The 20,083-nt window shown below is 44.3% G+C and overlaps 1 protein-coding gene across 4 annotated transcripts in view; it reads right to left on the bottom strand.

Moving 5' to 3' along the window:
- ADPGK (ADP dependent glucokinase) overlaps positions 1-17,940 on the bottom strand; it is a 42,068-nt gene extending 24,128 nt beyond the window's left edge. Inside the window, exons 1-3 of one of the 4 annotated variants that reach the window (XM_080665715.1) lie at positions 17,439-17,940; positions 3,795-4,020; positions 691-753 (exon numbers count right to left, since the gene is read on the bottom strand). In XM_080665715.1, coding sequence (XP_080521841.1) covers positions 691-753; positions 3,795-4,020; positions 17,439-17,914 — 765 coding nt within the window. In that variant the 5' untranslated portion in view covers positions 17,915-17,940. The remainder of the gene's footprint in view (positions 1-690; positions 754-3,794; positions 4,021-17,438) is intronic. The other 3 variants (XM_080665716.1, XM_080665717.1, XM_080665718.1) reach the window with 3 other exon arrangements.
- Positions 17,941-20,083: the final 2,143 nt, after the last annotated feature.

Below are 20,083 nucleotides of genomic sequence, written 5' to 3'. Positions count from 1 at the left end.
CTCATCACTGTATAATACCCAGTTTCAGGCACTGACTCCAAAGCCTACATGCTTTTTTTTTTTTTTTTTTTTAAATATATTTTATTGATATTTTACAGAGAGAGGAAGGGAGAGGGATAGAGAGCTAGAAACATCGATGAGAGAGAAACATCGATCAGCTGCCTCCTGCACACCTCCCACTGGGGATGTGCCCGCAACCAAGGTACATGCCCTTGACCGGAATCGAACCTGGGACCCTCCAGTCCGCAGGCCGACGCTCTATCCACTGAGCCAAACCGGTTTCGGCAAGCCTACATGCTTTTAACCATTACATGATACATTACTTAAGAACAAGGACTCCAGGTCCTAGGTTAGAATAGTTCCATTTATTAGCTGTGTTGTTCTATGCCTTAAGCTTCATGTGGAAAGATAGTAACAGTACCAACACCAGTATTAGCCTTAGAGGTTGTTGCAAGAATTAAATGATATAATCTATGTAAATCACTAAAAAAAAATAACAGACAAACACAAAGTAAGCCCTCAGGAAGCATTAGCTGCTACGATTCTCCTACTTTTATTATATTGGCTCCTAACAAGAGGCCCAGGGCACATAGTAGGTGATCTGTACGGTGAATAAGATATTCATTCTTGCTTCTAAAATTATTAAAAAGTAGTGGAAGGGACACATTTTAATCTGGGAATTTGACCTACCTTTAGATCTGAGTTGGCTGCAAATTTCTGTCCAATTAAAGCTGCATTTCCTCCTACATAGTGCTGTAAGATAGTTCAAGGTTATTAGACAGTATTTAGCACAACTATGTTATCAACCTTAATAATTTTTAAATTTTGAATTATATTTTTTTCCAAAAAATATTTTGAGGTGACTTTACAAGGACACTGAGGTGAAGCTAATAAAACATTAAACCCACAGGTAAATGGACTATGAGTTATAAGGAAAGGTGAAGAAAACAAATATGCTAATCATGGAAATTAGTATAATTGCCTTAACCCTGGATCAAATTTGGCCTTGAGCTTCTAGGCAGACAGAACTGATAAAGGAAACAGGACAAGTGTGCACAGATCTTATCTTCTACACTGTAATCCTTCTAAGAGTTTATGATTATGTCACTCTCCTTCTGAAAGTCATCCAATAAACACTACAATGAACTGAAACCCAGCTCCTAAGTGAGACACACAGGGCTTCTTTAGCTGCCCCTGCTCTTCTTTCCACCTTCCATACCGTGCTTGCAGTTCTCCAAGTTTGCATTCCTCTGTGTGCCTGCCCTTCTCATACACTGGTATATCCCTGGTCACTTCTTAAGAATCAGCTGCAGTTATCACCTCTTCTGCAGTGCCTCCTATTTCCTCTTCTCCACTGCCATCCCGGCCTCCACACCCCTCCACCCAGACAGGATTCCAGAGCCTCTGCTTCCCCTATACTCTGAACAAACCTCTACTACAGCCCCTGTCCACTGGGGCTATTATCATCTGGGTACATGTCTAGCTCCTTCAGGGTAGGGACTGTTTTTTTCCCCCTTATAATAAGTGCTCAATAAATGTTTGTTGCTACATTTTGAGAAAGGAAGAAACAAACTGATGTGTTAGGAAATACAAAGGCTTTCCTAGAGGACAATGCTGTTTCCTAAACACCGTATCTCTCAGCCCAGGACACAGAACTGGAGAACCGATAATTCAAGGCTGCTATTTCATGTTGCTGACTAAAGATGAGTTCATGTGCTTTGGAAACCTGACAAGTAGGAGATAAAACTGATGTTCTATTATGAAAGCTGAGAAGCCTTAGGTAGAATGCTGACACCTCACCTTCCTGGTCCTCAGCCCTACACAGAGGCACAGACTAAATACTAGTAAATAATTCAATTCTAGATGTTAGACATCACTGTAATCCCACTGTAATTTGTGTCAACCAATCACTTGCTATTGGTGAGACAGTAATAGCTTTTTAGGGACAAACTTAAAACTTTCTGTTGACACATAGGTTGAAATTTGGCCTTTAATATGTTAGCCTTAACTTTGTATTTAACTGTAATGGCTAGAATTTACTAAATATCTTGGGGGAAATATTAATATTCTATGAAGTGGATTTAAGTTTTCATTTAATAGTTACTAACTGCTGTTTATCAATCAATCTGCCTTAAAGGAATTAGAAAAAGCACCAAATGAAGTATCACCCTAGTGGGAAATAAATAACACATTTTAGGTTTTATAAGAAATAATTTGGATGATCTAAAAGCTAGGTTAAGTTTTGTAGAATGAAACTTTTTGTTATGAAACAAAAGGCATGATCAAGGCAGAGAAAATAGAAACCAAACTGGTGATTTAAATACACCATCATAAAGACTAAACTTGTCATCATGTTAAAACTATCAAGATTCTTTCATAAGAGATCAGACCTTCACTACTGAGTTCAGATGCAAAATGATCATAAATGAAATTTTAACAGTTGCTATCTCCTTTAGAAATTCAGCTGGGTAATGCCCATGCCCATTTCTAATGTTCAAATGGACAGCTTCAAAGGAAAAAACCCCAACAATGTTAAAATCTTAAAAGTTATCAAAATAAAAGTGGTCATAAAAAATAGCCTGTGGAAGGTTCCAATTAAAAATGGCATTAAGAGCCTCCCTAGTAAGAGTCACACCCAGAGTCAGGTGACTAGCCAAAGGAAGATTTTAGGTAAGAAGGATCAGGGGTGAGATGGAGTGGGGTGAAGAAATGTTTAAACAAACAACCACAATTCAACCTCAAGAGGCATAGGGGCATGTGTGACAAACAGGTGTGCTGGTCCAGGGCAAGAGCCATGGTTGGTCAGGTCTCCTGCCCCAGCATTGCTTCTTACTCCAAGTGAGCCTCTTGGAAGTTGTCTGGACTTTGCAGGCCCCAGAGCTTTGTTTATGATCACCAGATGGGCTTGAGGTTCCCCTAATTCTATCTCTGACAGATTCTTCCCCGTGTACTTGTGATTCTCAAAACAACGTGCTCAGAACAATAGCATCAATATAACCAGGAAACTTGCCAGAAGGATAAATTCCTGGGTTCCATCCCACATACACTGGATCAGAAACTCTGGGGCCTAGGAATCTGTTTTCAATACCACATCCAAGTGATTCTGATGCACATGTTCAACTCTGAGAATCACCAGTCTAATCCTGAGGTTCTCAACCAGGGGTGATTTTACTTCCTTCCTCTTCCCCATCCTGGAAACATTTTTAACTGCCACAGTTAGGGAAAACAGGAAGTGCTACTGTCATCTAATGGGTAGAGGCCAGAGATGCTGCTAAATGTCTTACAATGTGCAGGAAAGCCCCCACAACAAAGAACTGTCCAGCCCCAAATGTCAGTAGTGCTGAGGTGGAGAAACATTCATTGCTTGGGACCAGTGAACAGAGGTGAGGCCCAGGCAAAGGCTGGAACTAGTTCCCTGATGGTTTGGCCTTGTCTTCTGCTCAGGAAGGACTAGGCCATGTTAGGATTACCGCAAGTTATCAGCCACAAGCAATATCCAAACCAGTTAGTAGATATCTTTCCTACCTTAAACTTGGGTAACATGGATGAACCAGAACCAAAATTTTAGTAAATATGCTCCATAAATGCTGTTTGAATTGATCTGACCAGAAGCAGCAGAGTTAATAGAAGGTCAGATAAACAGTTTTACAAAAGAAAACATTGCAGAACTGGATTCCCAACAGTCATCCCCTTGGGCAAACTGGAGGAAGAAGTTGCTTGGTTGCTTCTAGGAACCACACAGAAAAGGTATCTTTTCCCATCCTCTTAACGTACTGCTAGCGAACCAAACAGACCTGGGCTCCTGGGAACTTCGATGCAACCTGGGCAACATCATGGAAAGTTTCCTTATCACTGAAGAAGCGCTCTGCAGCTGCTCCCTTCCCCATGAAGTGAGTGAAGACTTCTTTCAGATCATTCCTTGAGTGCAGGATGGAGTGATCTTTCCCATCCCCAGGATTCAGGCCAAGTGCCTGCAAAAGCTTCACCCCTGAGAGCACCACATCCACACATGCATTGACTCTGGAAGGAAGGACATAGACCATGAGAGAAATTAGCAGAAGCCCTACTCCTCCCCTTCCACTCTCTAAGAATCAATGGAAAAAATACCCTCTGGTGAGGATTTTAACCAGTTAACTGACATGATATTTTGAATTTAATTAAAAAGGTCTGCCGCTTGTGTCTATAGATGCCTATGGCGTACAAATGGTTAAAAAAAGAAGAAAGTTCTGGCTTGTATGTCAGTGTTTCTTTGCTAAAAGTCATACCCTAAAAGAAGGACTGAATAATTTGGGTAGCTAGTTGAGGTCTATCCACACCCTCTCCCTGCAAGTCACTATTCCTGCCTCTGCCAAGTGGGGATGTCATTCTTGGCAGTGGGGCTAGATGACCACATAGGCAGCTCCTAGCCTCTGAGAAGAGCGAGGCTCACAGCAGGCCAACCAAAACAGCTCCTGGTGATAAAGGTGGCTGGGCTTCCAGGTTAATTCTGGGCAGCTGTGAAACCAGAAGGTAAACTCATCAATAAAGGAAACTGAATGGATTGAATTTTAGTGTGAAATATATAACTATGTTTCCCTTCTAGTTGCTTTAAAAAATATCTTGATCTGGAAATTAATACACCAAATCATTAATGATTGCAAACTCTAAGAGGAATGAGATTGTGGTAAGGAGAGGAATTTTATTTTTTATTAGATATATTTCTAATGTTTATAAGCACACATTACTTTTATAACTTAACAAGTAATATTTTTTTGGTTTGTTTTTGTTAATCCTCACCTGAGGATATTTTTTTCCATTGATTTTCAGAGAGAGTGGAAGAGAGAAAGGGAGAGAGAGAAACATTAATGTGAGAGAGACACATTGATTGGCTGCCTCCCACATCCACCATGACTGGCGCTGGGAAGTGAACCTGTATGTGCCCTTCCTTGACTCGTGAACCTGTGACCCTTGGGTGCATGGACTGACAGTCTATCCACTGAGCAACACAGGCCAGGGCAACAAATAACACTTTTTAAAGGTTTGTATGTAGGCTAGACATTATTTACAACACTCAAGTAAGGCTTACAAGGTTGAGAAAGAGACACATCCCTCCTCAAGACAGAAACTGATTGAATCCTCATGGTAAGAATTCTTTTATTAGTTCCTCCCCTATGGAGCCTATATTTAGGAAAGAATTTTGTCTACAAAAATTTAAACATTTAAATACTCAAATTTTCTTATTCTTTTAAAATCAAGGGCACATAATTACTCTGTTCAACTGGGAAAGGCTCTAAGCATTAGCATGCCTTTTAGAGCATAAAACACATTGACATGCATGTGGCAGGTGCTGAAAAATATGTTTAAAATAAATTTCTTTCACAGCCTTATGTGATAATAAACCAAATACACCTTGTAAACGTGTCCCAATTCCACCTCAGACAGTGTCCTGTATTCCTACAAATGTAACATTAGATGTCTATAGGGTAGAATCTTAGTAGGAATACAGGGATCATTGACTTTAGTAGGTTTCAGCAGTGAGAGTTTGGATAGCCAGGGATACTATTTCCACTAAACAGTTCTATCTGGGAAGTGTATCCAAATGGATTTGGGTTCTGAGTCTCGACAGCAAAAATTCAGATATTGAGAGATACCCACATTTGGAAATAATGACTTCAATAAACACATCACCTTCATATCTAGTTCTGCTGAGACCTTAAACAAAGAGTGATTCTTAAAAGATGATAATAATGAAGGAAACTGAGTTTGCAAAAGTTACAAAATAATAAATCTGAAAGAACAATATTCAACATATTTTTCAACACAAGACAAAACACAACAGGGCTAATTTTGAGTTTTAAAAATGTGAGTACCAAGGTAACATTAAAAAAAATATATATATATATATATATATATATTTATTGATTTCAGAGAGGAAGGGAGAGGGAGAGAGAGCTAGAAACATCAATGATGAGAGAGAATCATTGATAGGCTGCCTCCTACACACCCCCTACTGGGGATCGAGCCCACAACCTGGGCATATGCCCTTGACCAGAATCAAACCTGGGACCCTTCAGTCCGCAGGCTGATGCTCTATCCACTGAGCCAAACTGGCTAGGGCTAAAGTAACATGTTTCATCCCCCTCCCCAATCATGTCATGAATACTAGGGGGAAAACAATCTTATAGAGGAAAACTTTGTATTTAGTCACTCATAAAAATAAAAAGATCACTGACATCTACTATGTGCTAAACTCAGTATTTTTACATGTGCTTTCTAGATATATATTATTAAACTTTAACCAGAGTAGGAATCTTTCTCTGCACTTACCTCATGCAACAGCATACTAAAATGTAAGCAAGCACATTGTTTACAGGCTAAGGTGCTTTATTATCCTTTCTAATAAAGAGGGAATATGCTAATTGACCCTCATGCCATTGCAAAGATGGCGGCGCCCACAGCCAATAAAGAGGGAATATGCTAATTGACTGTCCCACCCGCAAAGATGGCAGTGCCCACAGCCAATAAGGAGGGAATATGCTAATTGACTGCCATGCCTTCAAAGATGGCAGCACCCACAGCCAATAAGGAGGGAATATGCTAATTGACTGCCACGCCCTCAAAGATGGCGGTGCTCACAGCTACAAGATGGCAGCACCCAGCCCCCTCAGCCCTGCCAGGGTGGAAGGCACGGTAAGGCCAGGCCCATCCCCAGGCAGGCCTGGCCGCTCTGCGCACCTGCCTCTGGAGTCCCCCAGTTCCCTCAGCCCCCCAGGGCCAGCCCGAGGTGCAGGCAAGCCTTGGATGGCAGCTGCCTGGACACCTGAGGCTGAGGTAACCAGGGCTGGCCGAGGCTTGGGCTACAGGCAATGGCAGCAGCAGAGGTGTGATGGGGGCATCGCCTTCCTCTGATCGCCGGGTTGCCTCCCACCCCTGAGGGCTCTTAGACTGTGAGAGGGAGCAGGCCAGGCTGAGGGACCCCCCCACCTCCAGTGCATGAATTTTCATGCACCGGGCCTCTAGTTAGGAAATAAAGGGAGTGAAGGGACAAAAGAGTCAGAAAACAAAATTATGCTTATGTGACAGGCAGAATTTCACGCTTTAGTAAAAATATATATAAAAGATTGTAATGTGTTTGGAGAAAATATAGACACAGAAGAAATAACTGGAAAATAAAAGGAAGACAACAGATGCTGAATGCCCAAACAAGAGGCTGAAGGGGCAAGCAGAGGGAGCTGGAAGACTGGGCTTCCTTGCCTATTATTAGAGACGGGTTGGGGGCAGGAAAGGGGACACAGTTCTCCCTTTTACTCCCTAAATTCCTTAAAGGCACAAGCAGTGGTTCTTACTGTTATAGTAGGCAGCTACAAAGATATGAGCTGGGAGAGGTTGGGAGAGGCAGCTGGGACTTGGAGGAAGTATGTGTGAGACTTGACAAACTGAAAATAGACAATGGAGGTGGTAGGCCCCTACGTGAGCAGGAGAGATTCAGAGCCCTCCAGGATGTGGTCTAACTGGTGGCATAACACCTAGATGAAGGAGCCTTATAACTTAGAGATACAGAGTGTGTGTGTGAGTGTGTGTGTGTGTGTGTGTGTGTGTGTGTGTGTCTTTTGATAAATAAGGGAGGGGGAGACTTACTGAGTGGCACTCCAGTCTAGGGATATAAATATCTCAAACCCCACCCAAGCAGGGCACTTGGTTTGGTTTCAGCCAGCTGGGTTGCCCACTCAGGTCCTATCTGAGTGTATTTCTTTCCTACAAATAAATCCTGTGTGCTTTTGCTGCCATTTGTTGTCCCTTGTTTGATTTCATTCCTACAAGCAAGACGAGAACTGGGGAAGCAGAGTACTTTCTCTGGCCAGAGACCCCCTTGACCACTGATGACATTATCACTTCCCTTCTGTTTCATCATCTGTAAAATGTTTCCTAGGGTTCTTTTAAGCTGTAACACCACACCTGAGATATTATAAGAGCTAATCATAAGCACTACAAAGTACAGAACTGTAGAAATCCGAAAGGGAAGAGGCAATAGTCCCAGGGCTGACCCTTGGATGGTGCTCTGGAGAAAGAAGGCAGGCATTTTCAGGTAAATGACACCAATTTGCAAAATGTCGTAAGACAGGAGAGTAGTCATCACTACTTTCCACTGAGAAAAAGGAGTCGTCTAACATTCCAAAGGCCATGGATGGAGAAGCCAGTTTCAAACCCAGAATTATCTGACACTGAAGCCCAGGCAGGAAGCATCCATAGGCAAAGATGTGAATGAAAGTATTAACTTTGTGTTTGGACACCATAAGAATGTTGATCTAGTCAGAATGGAGTGTTTGAGTAGGGGAGAAAAGCAAGATAGGTTTTAAAGATGAGAGTGAAGCCAGGTATGGGGGAACATAAAGGGATTGTTCCCAAGGATGAGGGGTTCATCATTCACCCAATGAGCCTTAGGTACCAGGGTCTGATTTGAAGCGGGGAGGTGGGACACATTCTAGAAAGATGTGGTGGTGGACTTGGCACTGACCATTTTCTTGAAACTCCTTTTATCCTGTATTTCTCTGGTTCTGATCCACCAACCCCTGACATGACAGTGCCTCCCCAAATGCCATCCTTGCCATTTACCTTCCTTTCTTGTTCTCTTCTTGGGTGATGCTATCCACCTCTGGCTTCAACCTAAGTTCTGACATCTCCAAAATCTGCAACCAACCCTACTACTCCTCAATATACTCCTAACTCCAGCCTCTTGTAGTCAGCAGCTGTGGCTCCCTTTCACCTGCAATTCCACACCATGTAAATTTCCCCTCCTTTGAAATCAAACTGGTTACCTTGCACCACAAACTTGTTCCTTTTTCTTAATCTCTTAATGGCAACACTGTGGCATGAACATGGAGGGGCCAGGAATGGGATGGAGTTGGGCCTCTGGCATTTGCTAATTGTGGTCTTGGGCAAATCAATGTTTCTAAGCTTCAGTTTACTCATCGGTGAAAACTAGATGACAATATCTGTATCTACCTATAGAAAATTGCTGTAAGATCCTAAATACTAAAAATCTGTCATTTTTGACAGCCTTTCTTTAGCACTTTCAACCTATCAAATCTCATGTGTTTGGCACCATTGGCAAGCAAGAAAAGGTCATTTTCTCCCTTCACACAGAACTTACATTGGCCTCTTAACTAGAGTCAGGGTCTCAGTACTTTCCTCCTTATGAATCACATTAAACTGTGTGTGTGAGTGAGTGAGTGTGTGAGTGTGTGTGTGTGTGTGTGTGTGTGTGTGTGTGTGTGTGTGTGTGTATTCTCCTAGTAAGTCAACTAGTAAGTCAAACTATCACACCCGACCTCAAACGGGATTCTGGTTACATGTACTGCACTTTCTCCTGCCCACCCCTTGCACAACCCCATCTTTAGGATAAAAATATCTTGGAGTAATGAGAAATATTACCAATGGATGCCTATTACCCACGAAAATCATGTGAAACAGTCAAACAGGTTAGAATCCATCTTTCACATTCCCACCAGAATTTTGCATCATTTACCTGATTATAAAAAATAACCATCACCTATCTTGATATTAAAGGCCCTTCTTGGTGAGAACTAAGATGGTGGCATAGGTGAATACCAGTACTCGTTGTCTCCCGCAATCACATCAAAATTACAACTAAAATACAGAACAACCATCACTCAAAACCACCTGAAATCTGGCTGAATGGAGGTCCTACAACTAGAGAAGTAAAAAAAGTACATTGAGACTGGTGGGAGGGGCAGAGGCATGGAACGGGCTGGTCTGATGCCCACATACAGCGTTTTTTTAATCAGGAGGGATATCTAGGCTGCAGAGGTTACCCATGAGGAGCAAGGGACCCCAGCCCAACACAAACCCCCAGCCCAGGGTTCCAGAGCTTGGAAGAGAAGTCCCGTAACTTCGGGTTCTAAAAACTAGCAGGGATTGTGGCTGAGTGAGGCTGTGAAAGTCCCAGCAGTTCCTCCTAAAGGGCTGGCACATGGACTTACTCAGACTCATTTCTCTGGGCTCCAGTGCTGGAGAGGTAGCTTGAAAGGAACCTGGGACATTTGGGGAAGAATTGGATTATCAGGCATCAAGGCAAGAACTCCCAGACAGGAGTGCTCACAGGGGTTAGGTTCCTATGCTTAGACTTCCCCCATTGCAGAGCTAACTGGCAGCCATATCTGAGTTTCCAACAGCATGGCTCACACTGTTTGCTCTGCCCTGGTGATTCCCTGAGACCACACCAATCCAATTTGCAGCATCACCCAAGCTATTTACAATGGCTTTTTCAAATGAATGGCCTGTCCTGGCTCAGGCTTTAGACTTTCCTAAAATCTCTTAAATAAGCAGCAGCTGATGTCAGCATGCCCCATACCTATCAATAAGGGGCCTAAAACCAGGCATTAGCTTGCTTTGCTTCACAGCTTGACCTCATCTGGGTACCTCCAAACCCAATACAAGTAGCAGCCATCTGCAGATGGCTCTTTAGCTCCTGATGGGTGGCCCCAAGCAGTGGCTGACTTTGTTTCTCCTGGGAGGCCCTAGAGCCAATGCACCTGGTGGTCAGCTTCAGACCATACCAGATTACAACTCTACACATCCACAAGTGACACATTCAAGGGGCAGACTCAGTGAGCACTAAAAATCCACTGAAGCAAGTCCTGCTCCATAGGGGTGTCTCCTGCACAGCCAATTGGTCTGAAGGTCAATTCCTCCCAGTAATGCCAACAGGAATCAAAGCTCAACTACAGGAGAAACCAAGATGGCGGCATAGGTAAGCACCTAAACTGCTGCCTTGCACAACAATTTCAAAACTACAACTAAAAGACAGAATGGCCACCATCCAGAACCACAGGAAAGCTGGCTGGGTGGAAATTCTACAACTAGAAGGAAAGAGAAAAAAGCTCACAGAGAATTGGAGGTACAGCAAAGGGTCTTTGTGAGCGCAGAGAAGAAGGGCGGCTGAGAGCCTGGCTGACTTTCTCTGGTGGAAGGGGGAAGGAAGCACCCGACCGCACTGAACCCCAGTTCTGACTGCACTGAACCCCAGTCCCGGGAGAAACCCCGTGGACCCAGGTTCATACAGGGGGAGTCTGGACTGTCAGGTAGAGAGAAAGGAACCTGGAGACTCGGAGACCCGGGGGAGACCCGGGGGAGCCCCGGTGGGCAGGGGTCTGGAGGCACACGCGCCAGTGTGCACAAAGGCTGAGGAGGTTGCCACAGGCTTTCCCTAGCAGAAGGGAGTCGGAAGCTCCTGACTGCACTGAACCCCAGTTCTGACTGGGCTGAACCCCAGTTCCAGGCGAGCCCCTGGGGACCCACACTCTTACGGGGGGGAATCTGGACTCTCGGGTGGAGACTCGGGAGCCGGGGAAGGCAGAGGTCTGGAGGCGTGCGCGTGCCAGTGTGCACAAAGGCTGCGGAGGTTGCCACAGGCTTTCCCTAGTGGAAGGGAGTCAGAAGCTCCTGACTGCACTGAGCCTCAGTTCTGACTGCACTGAACCCCAGTTCCAGGTGAGCCCCTGGGGATCCACGCTCTTGTGGGGGGAGTCTGGACTCTCGGGCGGAGACTCGGGAGCCGGGGAAGGCAGAGGTCTGGGGGCGCGTGTGCACAAGGGCAAGGCTGACTGGAAGCCAAGACTGTCTGCTCTGCCCTGAGACTCCACCCCATCCAAGCTGAGCACAGAGGCTACTGCAATTTGGCAAGTCTAATCCTATAAGGCTGTCTCCAGCACCGAACTTCTCCCAGCATAGACACAGCTGATCCTTACAGCCAACTGGCCTGGAGGTCAATTCCTCCCAGTGATACCAACAACAATCAAGACTTAACTACAACAAGGCTGTACACACAGTCCACAAAGGGGTGCACCAAGAGTGTCCACCTCAGGTTAACTGGGGAGGCCGACCCACTGGGCCATATAGGAAACCTAGCACACAAATCTACCCTATCAACTCAGGGAAGCAGTGAAAATGTGGCGTTAAAGAAACAGATCACAAATGAAAGAAATGGAGGAAAACAAACGACTGGATATAGAATTCAAAACCACGGTTATAAGGCTTTTCAAGAATATCCTAGAAAAGGCCGATAAATATAACGAGACCTTCGAAGATATGAAAAAGGACCAACTAGAAATTAAACATACACTGACTGAAATAAAAAATATTATACAGAGACCCAACAACAGACTAGAGGAACACAAGAATCAAGTCAAAGAATTGAAATACAAAGTAGCAAAAAACACTCAACCGAAAAAGCAAAAAGAAAAAAAATCCAAAAAGTTGAAGATAGTGTAAGAAGCCTCTGGGACAACTTCAAGCGTACCAACATCAGAATTATGGGGGTGCCAGAAGAAGAGAGAGAGCAAGATACTGAAAACCTATTTGAAGAAATAATGACTGAAAACTTCCCCCACCTGGTGAAAGACATAGACTTACAAGTCCAGGAAGCGCACAGAACCCCAAACAAAAGGAATCCAAAGAGGACCACACCAAGACACATCATAATTAAAATGCCAAGAGCAAAAGACAAAGAGAGAATCTTAAAAGCAGCAAGAGAAAAACAGTTAATTACCTACAAGGGAGCACCCATGCGATTGTCAGCTGATTTCTCAACAGAAACTATGCAGGCCAGATGGGAGTGGCAAGAAATTTTCAATGTGATGAATAGCAAGAACCCACAACCAAGATTACTCTACCCAGCAAAGCTATCATTCAGAATTGAAGGGCAGATAAAGAGCTTCACAGATAAGAAAAAGCTAAAGGAGTTCATCACCACCAAACCGGTATTATATGAAATGCTGAAAGGTATTCTTAAAGAAGAGGAAGAAGAAAAAAGAGAAAAATTATGAACAACAAATACATATCTATCAACAAGTGAACCTAAAAATCAAGTGAATTAAAAACCTGAGGAACAGAATAATCTGGTGAATATAATAGAATCAGGGGCATAGAAAGGGAGTGGACTGATAATTCTCAGGGGGAAAGGGGTATGGGGGGGCGGTTCAGGAAGAGACTAGACAAAAATCATACACCTATGGATGAGGACAGTGGCGGGGAGGTAAGGGCAGAAGATGGGGTGGGAACCGGGTGGAGGGGAGCTATGGGGGGAAAAAAGGAGAGACAATTGTAATAATCTGAATAAAGATTTATTTAAAAAATAAATAAATAAAAATAAAAAATAAATAAATAAAATAAAAAATTTAGCTCTCAAAAGAAGAAAAAAAAAAAAGCTCAACTACAAGATGATGCACACAGACCACACAGGGGTACACCTAGAGTGCCCCACTCAGGTGACTGGGGCGGCTGAGCCACTGGGCCCTACAGGACACCTACTATACAAGGCCACTCTACCAATTCCAGAAGACACAGAAGCTCTACCTAATACACAGAAACAAACACAGGAAGCAGCCAAAATGCAGAGACAAAGAAAGATGTCACAAATAAAGAACTGAAGAAATCTCCAGAAAAAGATCTAAATGAAATGGAAGCAAGAATACTACTAGAAAGAGTTCAAAAACAATGGTTATAAGGTTGCTCAAGGATCTTAATGAGAGCTTCAAGGGACTTAGTGAGACTTTCATGGATCTTAGTGAAAATTTCAAAAACATGAAAAAGGACCAGTTGGAAAGAAAGCATACACTAACTGAAATAAAGAATAATTTACAGGGATTCAACAGTAGAATAGAGGATGCCGAGAATAAAATCAACGATTTAGAATATAAGGAAGCAAAAAACACCCAATCAGAAGAGTAAAAAGAAAGAAGAATTCAAAAATATGAAGATAGTGTAAGGAGCCTTTCGGACAACTTCAAGCATACCAACATTTACATTGTGGGGTGCTAGAAGGAGAAGAGAGAAAGCAAGATATTGAAAACCTATTTGAAGAAGTAATGACAGAAAACTTCTCCTACCTGGTGAAAGAAATAGACTTATAAGTCCAGGAAGCCCAAAGAGTCCCAAACAAGAGGAACCCAAAGAGGCCCACACCAAGACACATCAGAATTAAAATGTCAATTATTAAAGACAAAGAGAGAATCTTAAAAGCAGCAAGAGAAAAGCATTTAGTTACCTGCAAGGGAGCGCCATATGTCAACTGATTTCTCAACAGAAACTTTGCAGGCCAGAAGTGAGTGGCAATAAATAGTCAAAGTGATGAATAGCAAGGACCTACAAACAAGATTACTCTACCCACCAAAGCTATCATTTAGAATTGAAGGTCAGATAAAGAGCCTCACAGACAAGAAAAAGCTGAAGGAGTTCATCACCACCAAACCAGTATTACATGGAATGTTGAAGGGTATTCTTTAAGAAGAGGAAGAAGAAAACAAAGAAAGATAAAAAAAAAATGAACAATAAAATGGCAATAAATACATGTCTATTAACAATTGAATCTAAAAATCAAAATGAACAAAATAAACTGATGAATAAAATAGAACCAGAGGCATGGAGACATGTAACAGAATGACAAATCTCAGGAGGAACAGGGGTGGAGGGGAAGAGATTAACCAAAGATCTTATATGCATAACCTATGGACACAGACAACAGGGTGGTGAAGGCCTGGGGCAGGGTGGGAACCGAGTGGAGGGGGGCAATGTGGGGAAAAATGGGGGACATCTGTAATACTCTCAACAATAAAGATTTTATAAATAAATAAATAAATAAATAAATAAATAAATAAATAAATAAAGGCCCTTCTTGGCATCATTTCTTGACATTTCTCTACCATAAGGTCCTTGCCCTAATATTTTTTATCATATTTTGTTTCCTTCTTCCTCTTCTTAAAGAATACCCTTCAACTTGATGTTCCCAAACTATGTACTTCTTCACATTTGGTTCTCTCTGCCTAGGTGAATTTATTCCTCCACTTTCATATGGAGAAATCACACTTCTTCTCCAGGGCCTATCCCGTGCAAGTCAGTACGATGGCCACAAGTGTGTCATGATGCATAGCCTTCTGTAGTTTACTTTTTTCACAAGATATTGATAAACGAAACTCTTTCTAAATTTACTTTAACTGCTATATAATATTTCATTGCTTTGTTTATGTATTTTCCTGTTTCCAACCAAGAGAAAAAAACATATTGAATTTTTGCTACCATAAATAATGCTTTAACTAGGGAAAAAAAAAAAAAAGGTGTTCCATTCCACATGTTCTTTTTTATAAAGTGACACTGACACTCTTCCCATCAACATTTGTTCTGTCCCCTCCCCTTAAAACCAGTTGCAGCTAACAACCACAATCAAGCTTTAAGATGATCCCAGTCCCAGCCATCATACAACTGAAACTGCACAACCCCAAGTGAGAATTGCCTGGATGAGCCCAGTCAAATCTCAGAATCATAAGAGATAATAAAATGACATGACCATGTTTTAAGCTACAAAGTTTTGGGGTGATTTGTGATATAGCAATAGCAAATGGAACATCCCTTCTCAGATGGAGCTTTTCTTCTTGAAACCTCATCCTAGGAAGAATGAGTAATCCTTCTTTGGGACACAAGCTACCTTGTTTTTACTACTAGTCCAGCAAAGCACTTCTCATAATTGTTATAGACAGCACTGTCACTCTTCCCTCACCCCCTGCCCCTCAATTCATATTGAAGCCCTAACCACAAATGTGACTGTATTTGCAGATAGACACTATTTAAAGAAGCCATTAAGGTTAAATGAGGCCATAATCCAACAGGACTAGTGTCCATGTACTAGTAGTAAGAGGAGGAGGAGACATCAGGAAAGCCCATGCACAGAGGAAAGGCCATGTAAGTACACACAGCAAGAAGGTGGCCATCTGCACTTTAGGTAGAGCAACCTTGCAAGCACCTTGACCTTGTCCTATCAGCCTCTAGACTCGTGAGAAAATACATTTCTGTTTTTAAAGCACCCAGTTTGTGGTCTTCTGTTACAGGAGCCCAAGCTAACATAATGAATATATATTTCCAACAAATGAGATAAGGACCTTGCTTCATCCATCTCTGTATCCTCAGAACCCTACTGTGGACCTGATACACATGTAGTTGATGAATTAATGTGCATAAAGCCAGAGAGGCCAATGAAGCTGGTAAGGAAGTGGGTAAAAGGGCCCAACTTTGAAAAAAAGAGATAAAAATTGATACATCTAAATAAACAATGAATATGTGATATAAAAAATACTAGCTAACGTTTGAAAGTTCTTTAAAGTAGACACCATGCTAGATTACATAGATTATTTATTTGTCAGGATAACTTTGCTCTCTACCTTAGCCTTCCTGGCCCCAACAATCACAAAAACAAATAGTATAAGGCTGTTTTTCTATGGTGCCTTTGAGGTGATATCAAGAGAATTGAAGTTGAACTGAGACAGGAACTTAAGTTACTGAAAGGAAATAATTACATTCTCAGAGAGGAATACAAAGAAAGGAGGCACTGTGACTTGGGAGAATCCTAAATATGCAATATTTAGGATTGGTAAGAATATTTAGATTGGTAAGAAATGGGTTTCAGAGAAGGACAAGAGAGGCTGCAGAGAGAGTCCATAATGGAGACTAAAAAATGGCAGCTGAATTTGAAAATCACCAAGTCACCAGTGAGCTTTAAGAGGAGTTTCTGTGGCGTGCTGGTCTCCAAACTACAGTGTTAAGGAAGGGGAAGCAAGGCATCTATACTAATAAAAGGGTAATATGCTAATTAGACTGACCATCTTCCAGGCGACCTTCTGGACAAAGCCATGTTGGAGGGGCCAAGGCAGAGGAGGTTAGAGGCGACCAGGCAGGCAAGGGAGAGCAGTTATGGGGATCAGGCCAGCAGGGGAGAGCAGTTAGGGCGAACAGACTGACAGGGGAGAGCAGTTAGGGGGATCAGGCCAGCAGGCAGGTGAGCAGTTAGGAGCCAGAGGTCCTGAGAGGTCCCAGATTGGAGAGAGTGCAGGCGGAGCTGAGGGGACCCTCTTCCCATGCATGAATTTCGTGCGCTGGGCCTCTAGTAAAGAAATAAAGTCAGTAGTTAAAAGTATTATTGCACTCCTTCCTTCAAGAAGTTAGAAGCAAGAGAAAGAAGAGTGCTGTCACAGTGAGTAGAGTAGGAGGAGCATTTGGACTGCAAAAGAGCAGTCGCTAGAGGAGCAAGAAGAGCCGAAAGTGGAATGAAAGAGGCTCGGATATAAAGGTTTCTGGCTGAGCGGGATTTCCAAGAGGCTATGAAGACGGAACTATGCACTCAAGGGAGGGGCGCAGGTCAGCCAAGAGAAAAAAGCAGTCTGGTGAGTCCCTGCAGCAATGGCTCAGGGGCTGGCTGGACACATCCGACGCGTCTCGCCAAGAAGGCAGCAAGGACCAGCGCCCAGGGGCCTCCCGCGGACCTCAGGGAACCCGTTTCGCGCGGGCTCTAACTTCCCAGCTCCCGAGCCGCCCGACCTCCGCCAAGGTGGCCCTCGGAAGCGAACAGCAGCACCTCCAGGAGAGGCCGAGATGCACACCCCGAAGGCACTCACCCCACGGCCACGCGGCGCCAGCGCTGGGCCGGCCGCACGATGAGTGCGTCCCAGGCGGCCGCCAACCGGCCCTCAGGGGATCCCGGTCGGGGGGACGTGGGCCCAGGCTGCAGCGAGCTCCAAAGGGAGCGCAGCGCCGAGTGCGGCAGCTGCGGCTCCAACAGGAAGACACAGCCCACTGCCAACGCCAGGAAACCCGCGTACGCAGAGCCGCGCCACAGCGCCATGGGGACCCTGCAGGCCCAGCGTAGCCGCCTTGTGCCTTTCCGGGCCGCGCCTCTTCCGGGCTCGGCGCGCCCAGGTCCACGCGAGCGACACGTCACGCCGCGCGCCACTGGACCCTGAGGGGGCGGGGTACGGGGACTGCAGGGGACAAGGAGCCATTCTCCTTCCATCCGATCCTGGCACTTGCCGGCGCTGTTTCCGGCCCTGAAGTACATTGGACAAAGGCGGTCGTCCTGGTTAGGGCGCTGCATCCCTTCCCGGAACTCCAATCATTTCCAAAAATAGAGGGGTGAGGATACCTTTGTTTTCCCAGTAAAACGAAAAGGAGGGATTATAAAGAAGCGGGCAAACTTCCATCTGAGCCATTCAGTGTCCCCATTTGGATTGTGCCTGTAGTTCCGAGGGTACGAATCACACCCCGCTTTTAATCCGTTCCCTCTGCCCTTGTGTGCATATGTAATAGGCAGTTAGGTAGATATGAACAAAGCAAGGACGATGGGCCAGGCACAGAAGGTCACCAGGGTGGAAAGCCCCAGGTGCCTAGCAAAGGATAACTGTAGGGTGGAACCTCACCCCAGGGTGACCTTTCCTCCCCTAGCAGATCACTGGTCATGGGGTTTGGACCCCCTGAGTCTTTCCTACCTAGAGATAACATCTAGGCCTCAGATGTACCCAGATAAGCAACAAAACCAGCCAGTCTGGACCAGCTGCATGGAGTAATGATCCCCTAAACTAGTGTTGGCCAATGAATCAGTGGAGACCACAACCCTGAAAGGACACACCTGGAAAGGTGCTAAATATTCTATTAAGATCTTCCCCGGGACCGCCCCTAAAATCTCCACCCTTAAAACCCTTAGGATGGAGGACCCAGTGCGCTCTTCCTCCTGGGAGCATGCCCGGTGCCTTTCCCTTTCCCTTTTCCCTCCTCCTCTCCCTACCTCTCCCTGCCCCAGGCTGTTACCTTTCGTGTCCTCACTCCAAAGCTCCAAGGGCCCTTCCTTTACCTCTATCTCTTGTTTCCTAAGTCCATTTCTTCTAGAAATTACTTCTCCTACCACTGTGATTTACCAAATGTTCTCTTACAGTTTGGGTCTTGGCTCTGAATTCTTTCCTAGCCAGAACCAAGTACAGAGGTTGCTGAACCCAGATTTTGTCTGACCCCAACGGTCCCACACCTGGTGTGGTTATTCCTGCCGTCTACAACACATCCCCATAGTTTACTAAATTCCTCGTCTTTCACACCCTGGGCTCAGCGCTCCCCGCAGGAATCTGCTCTAATGACTGCAGCGCTGCAGCGAGCTCCTGGGGCCCACATGGCAGGGGCATTCTGTCCCTTTGGAGGGAGGATGACCATAGCATTCTAAGACCTTCAGCCACTAGGGGCATATGCCAACACTAAGGAGCTTGCAGGGATCATCCTGGCTGAATGACCAGATTAAAACCGAAAATAATCCTTTTGGGGGCGCTGTTCCCTGGAACAATCTCAGAAAAATGTACAAATCCATAATACATCTTGTGTACAACACAGGGAGGTTATGAACCTCAGTTAAGAAACCCTGGCTTCTCCTCTTCTCTCTTGTGATATGGCTTAAACCCTGCAGACCCTGTTGTCTTTGTTGTAACCCTTGTGTGTGAGCCTAGGTTGGGACACAGTGAAGCTAGGCTCAGTTACAGCAGCCACCATGCCAGGCCTTGTCTTGTTCCCTGGCCTGTTTGCATTTTTCCAGTCCTTCTGGCTCCTGACTTGGCTCTGTGTGGGATTTTCCACTCTGTGTCTGACCTTTGGACTTGGTAGTGAAACTTTATTTCCCTAACTTTGATCTTGAGCATTAGGCTTCATCCCCTTCCCACCCCCCAGCACCACTGTATCAGCACTTACCCATCCTATCCTATCATCCACCCTTTCCTGTCTCACCAACCTGACCACAACCCTTCTGACTGACCATAGCATTCTTTTTTTTTAAATTATAAATCTTTATTGTTCAGATTATTACAGTTGTTCCTCTTCCCCCCTGCATAGCTCCCCTCCACCCGGTTCCCACCACACCCCATGCCCTCATCGCCACGCCCCCACTGTCCTCGTCCATATGTGTAAGATCTTTGTCCAATCTCTTCCTGCACCCCCCAAACCCCCTTCCCCCCGAGATTTGTCAGTCCACTCCCTTTCTATGCCCCTGATTCTATTATATTCACCAGTTTATTCTGTTCTTCAGATTTTTTATTCACTTGATTTTTAGATTCACTTGTTGATAGATATGTATTTGTTGTCACTTTGTACATAATTTTTATCTTTACCTTTTTCTTTCTCTTCTTAGAGAATACCCTTCAGCATTTCATGTAATATTGGTTTGGTGGGGATGAACTCCTTCAGCTTTTTCTTGTCTGTGAGGCTCTTTATCTGACCTTCAATTCTGAATGAT

This window comes from Plecotus auritus (genome assembly GCF_963455305.1).
Source record: "Plecotus auritus genome assembly, chromosome: 1".
NCBI classification, from domain to species: Eukaryota; Metazoa; Chordata; class Mammalia; order Chiroptera; family Vespertilionidae; genus Plecotus; species Plecotus auritus.
The sequence above is the reverse complement of the archived record's forward strand: the minus strand, read 5'-3'. Positions and strand labels throughout refer to the sequence as shown.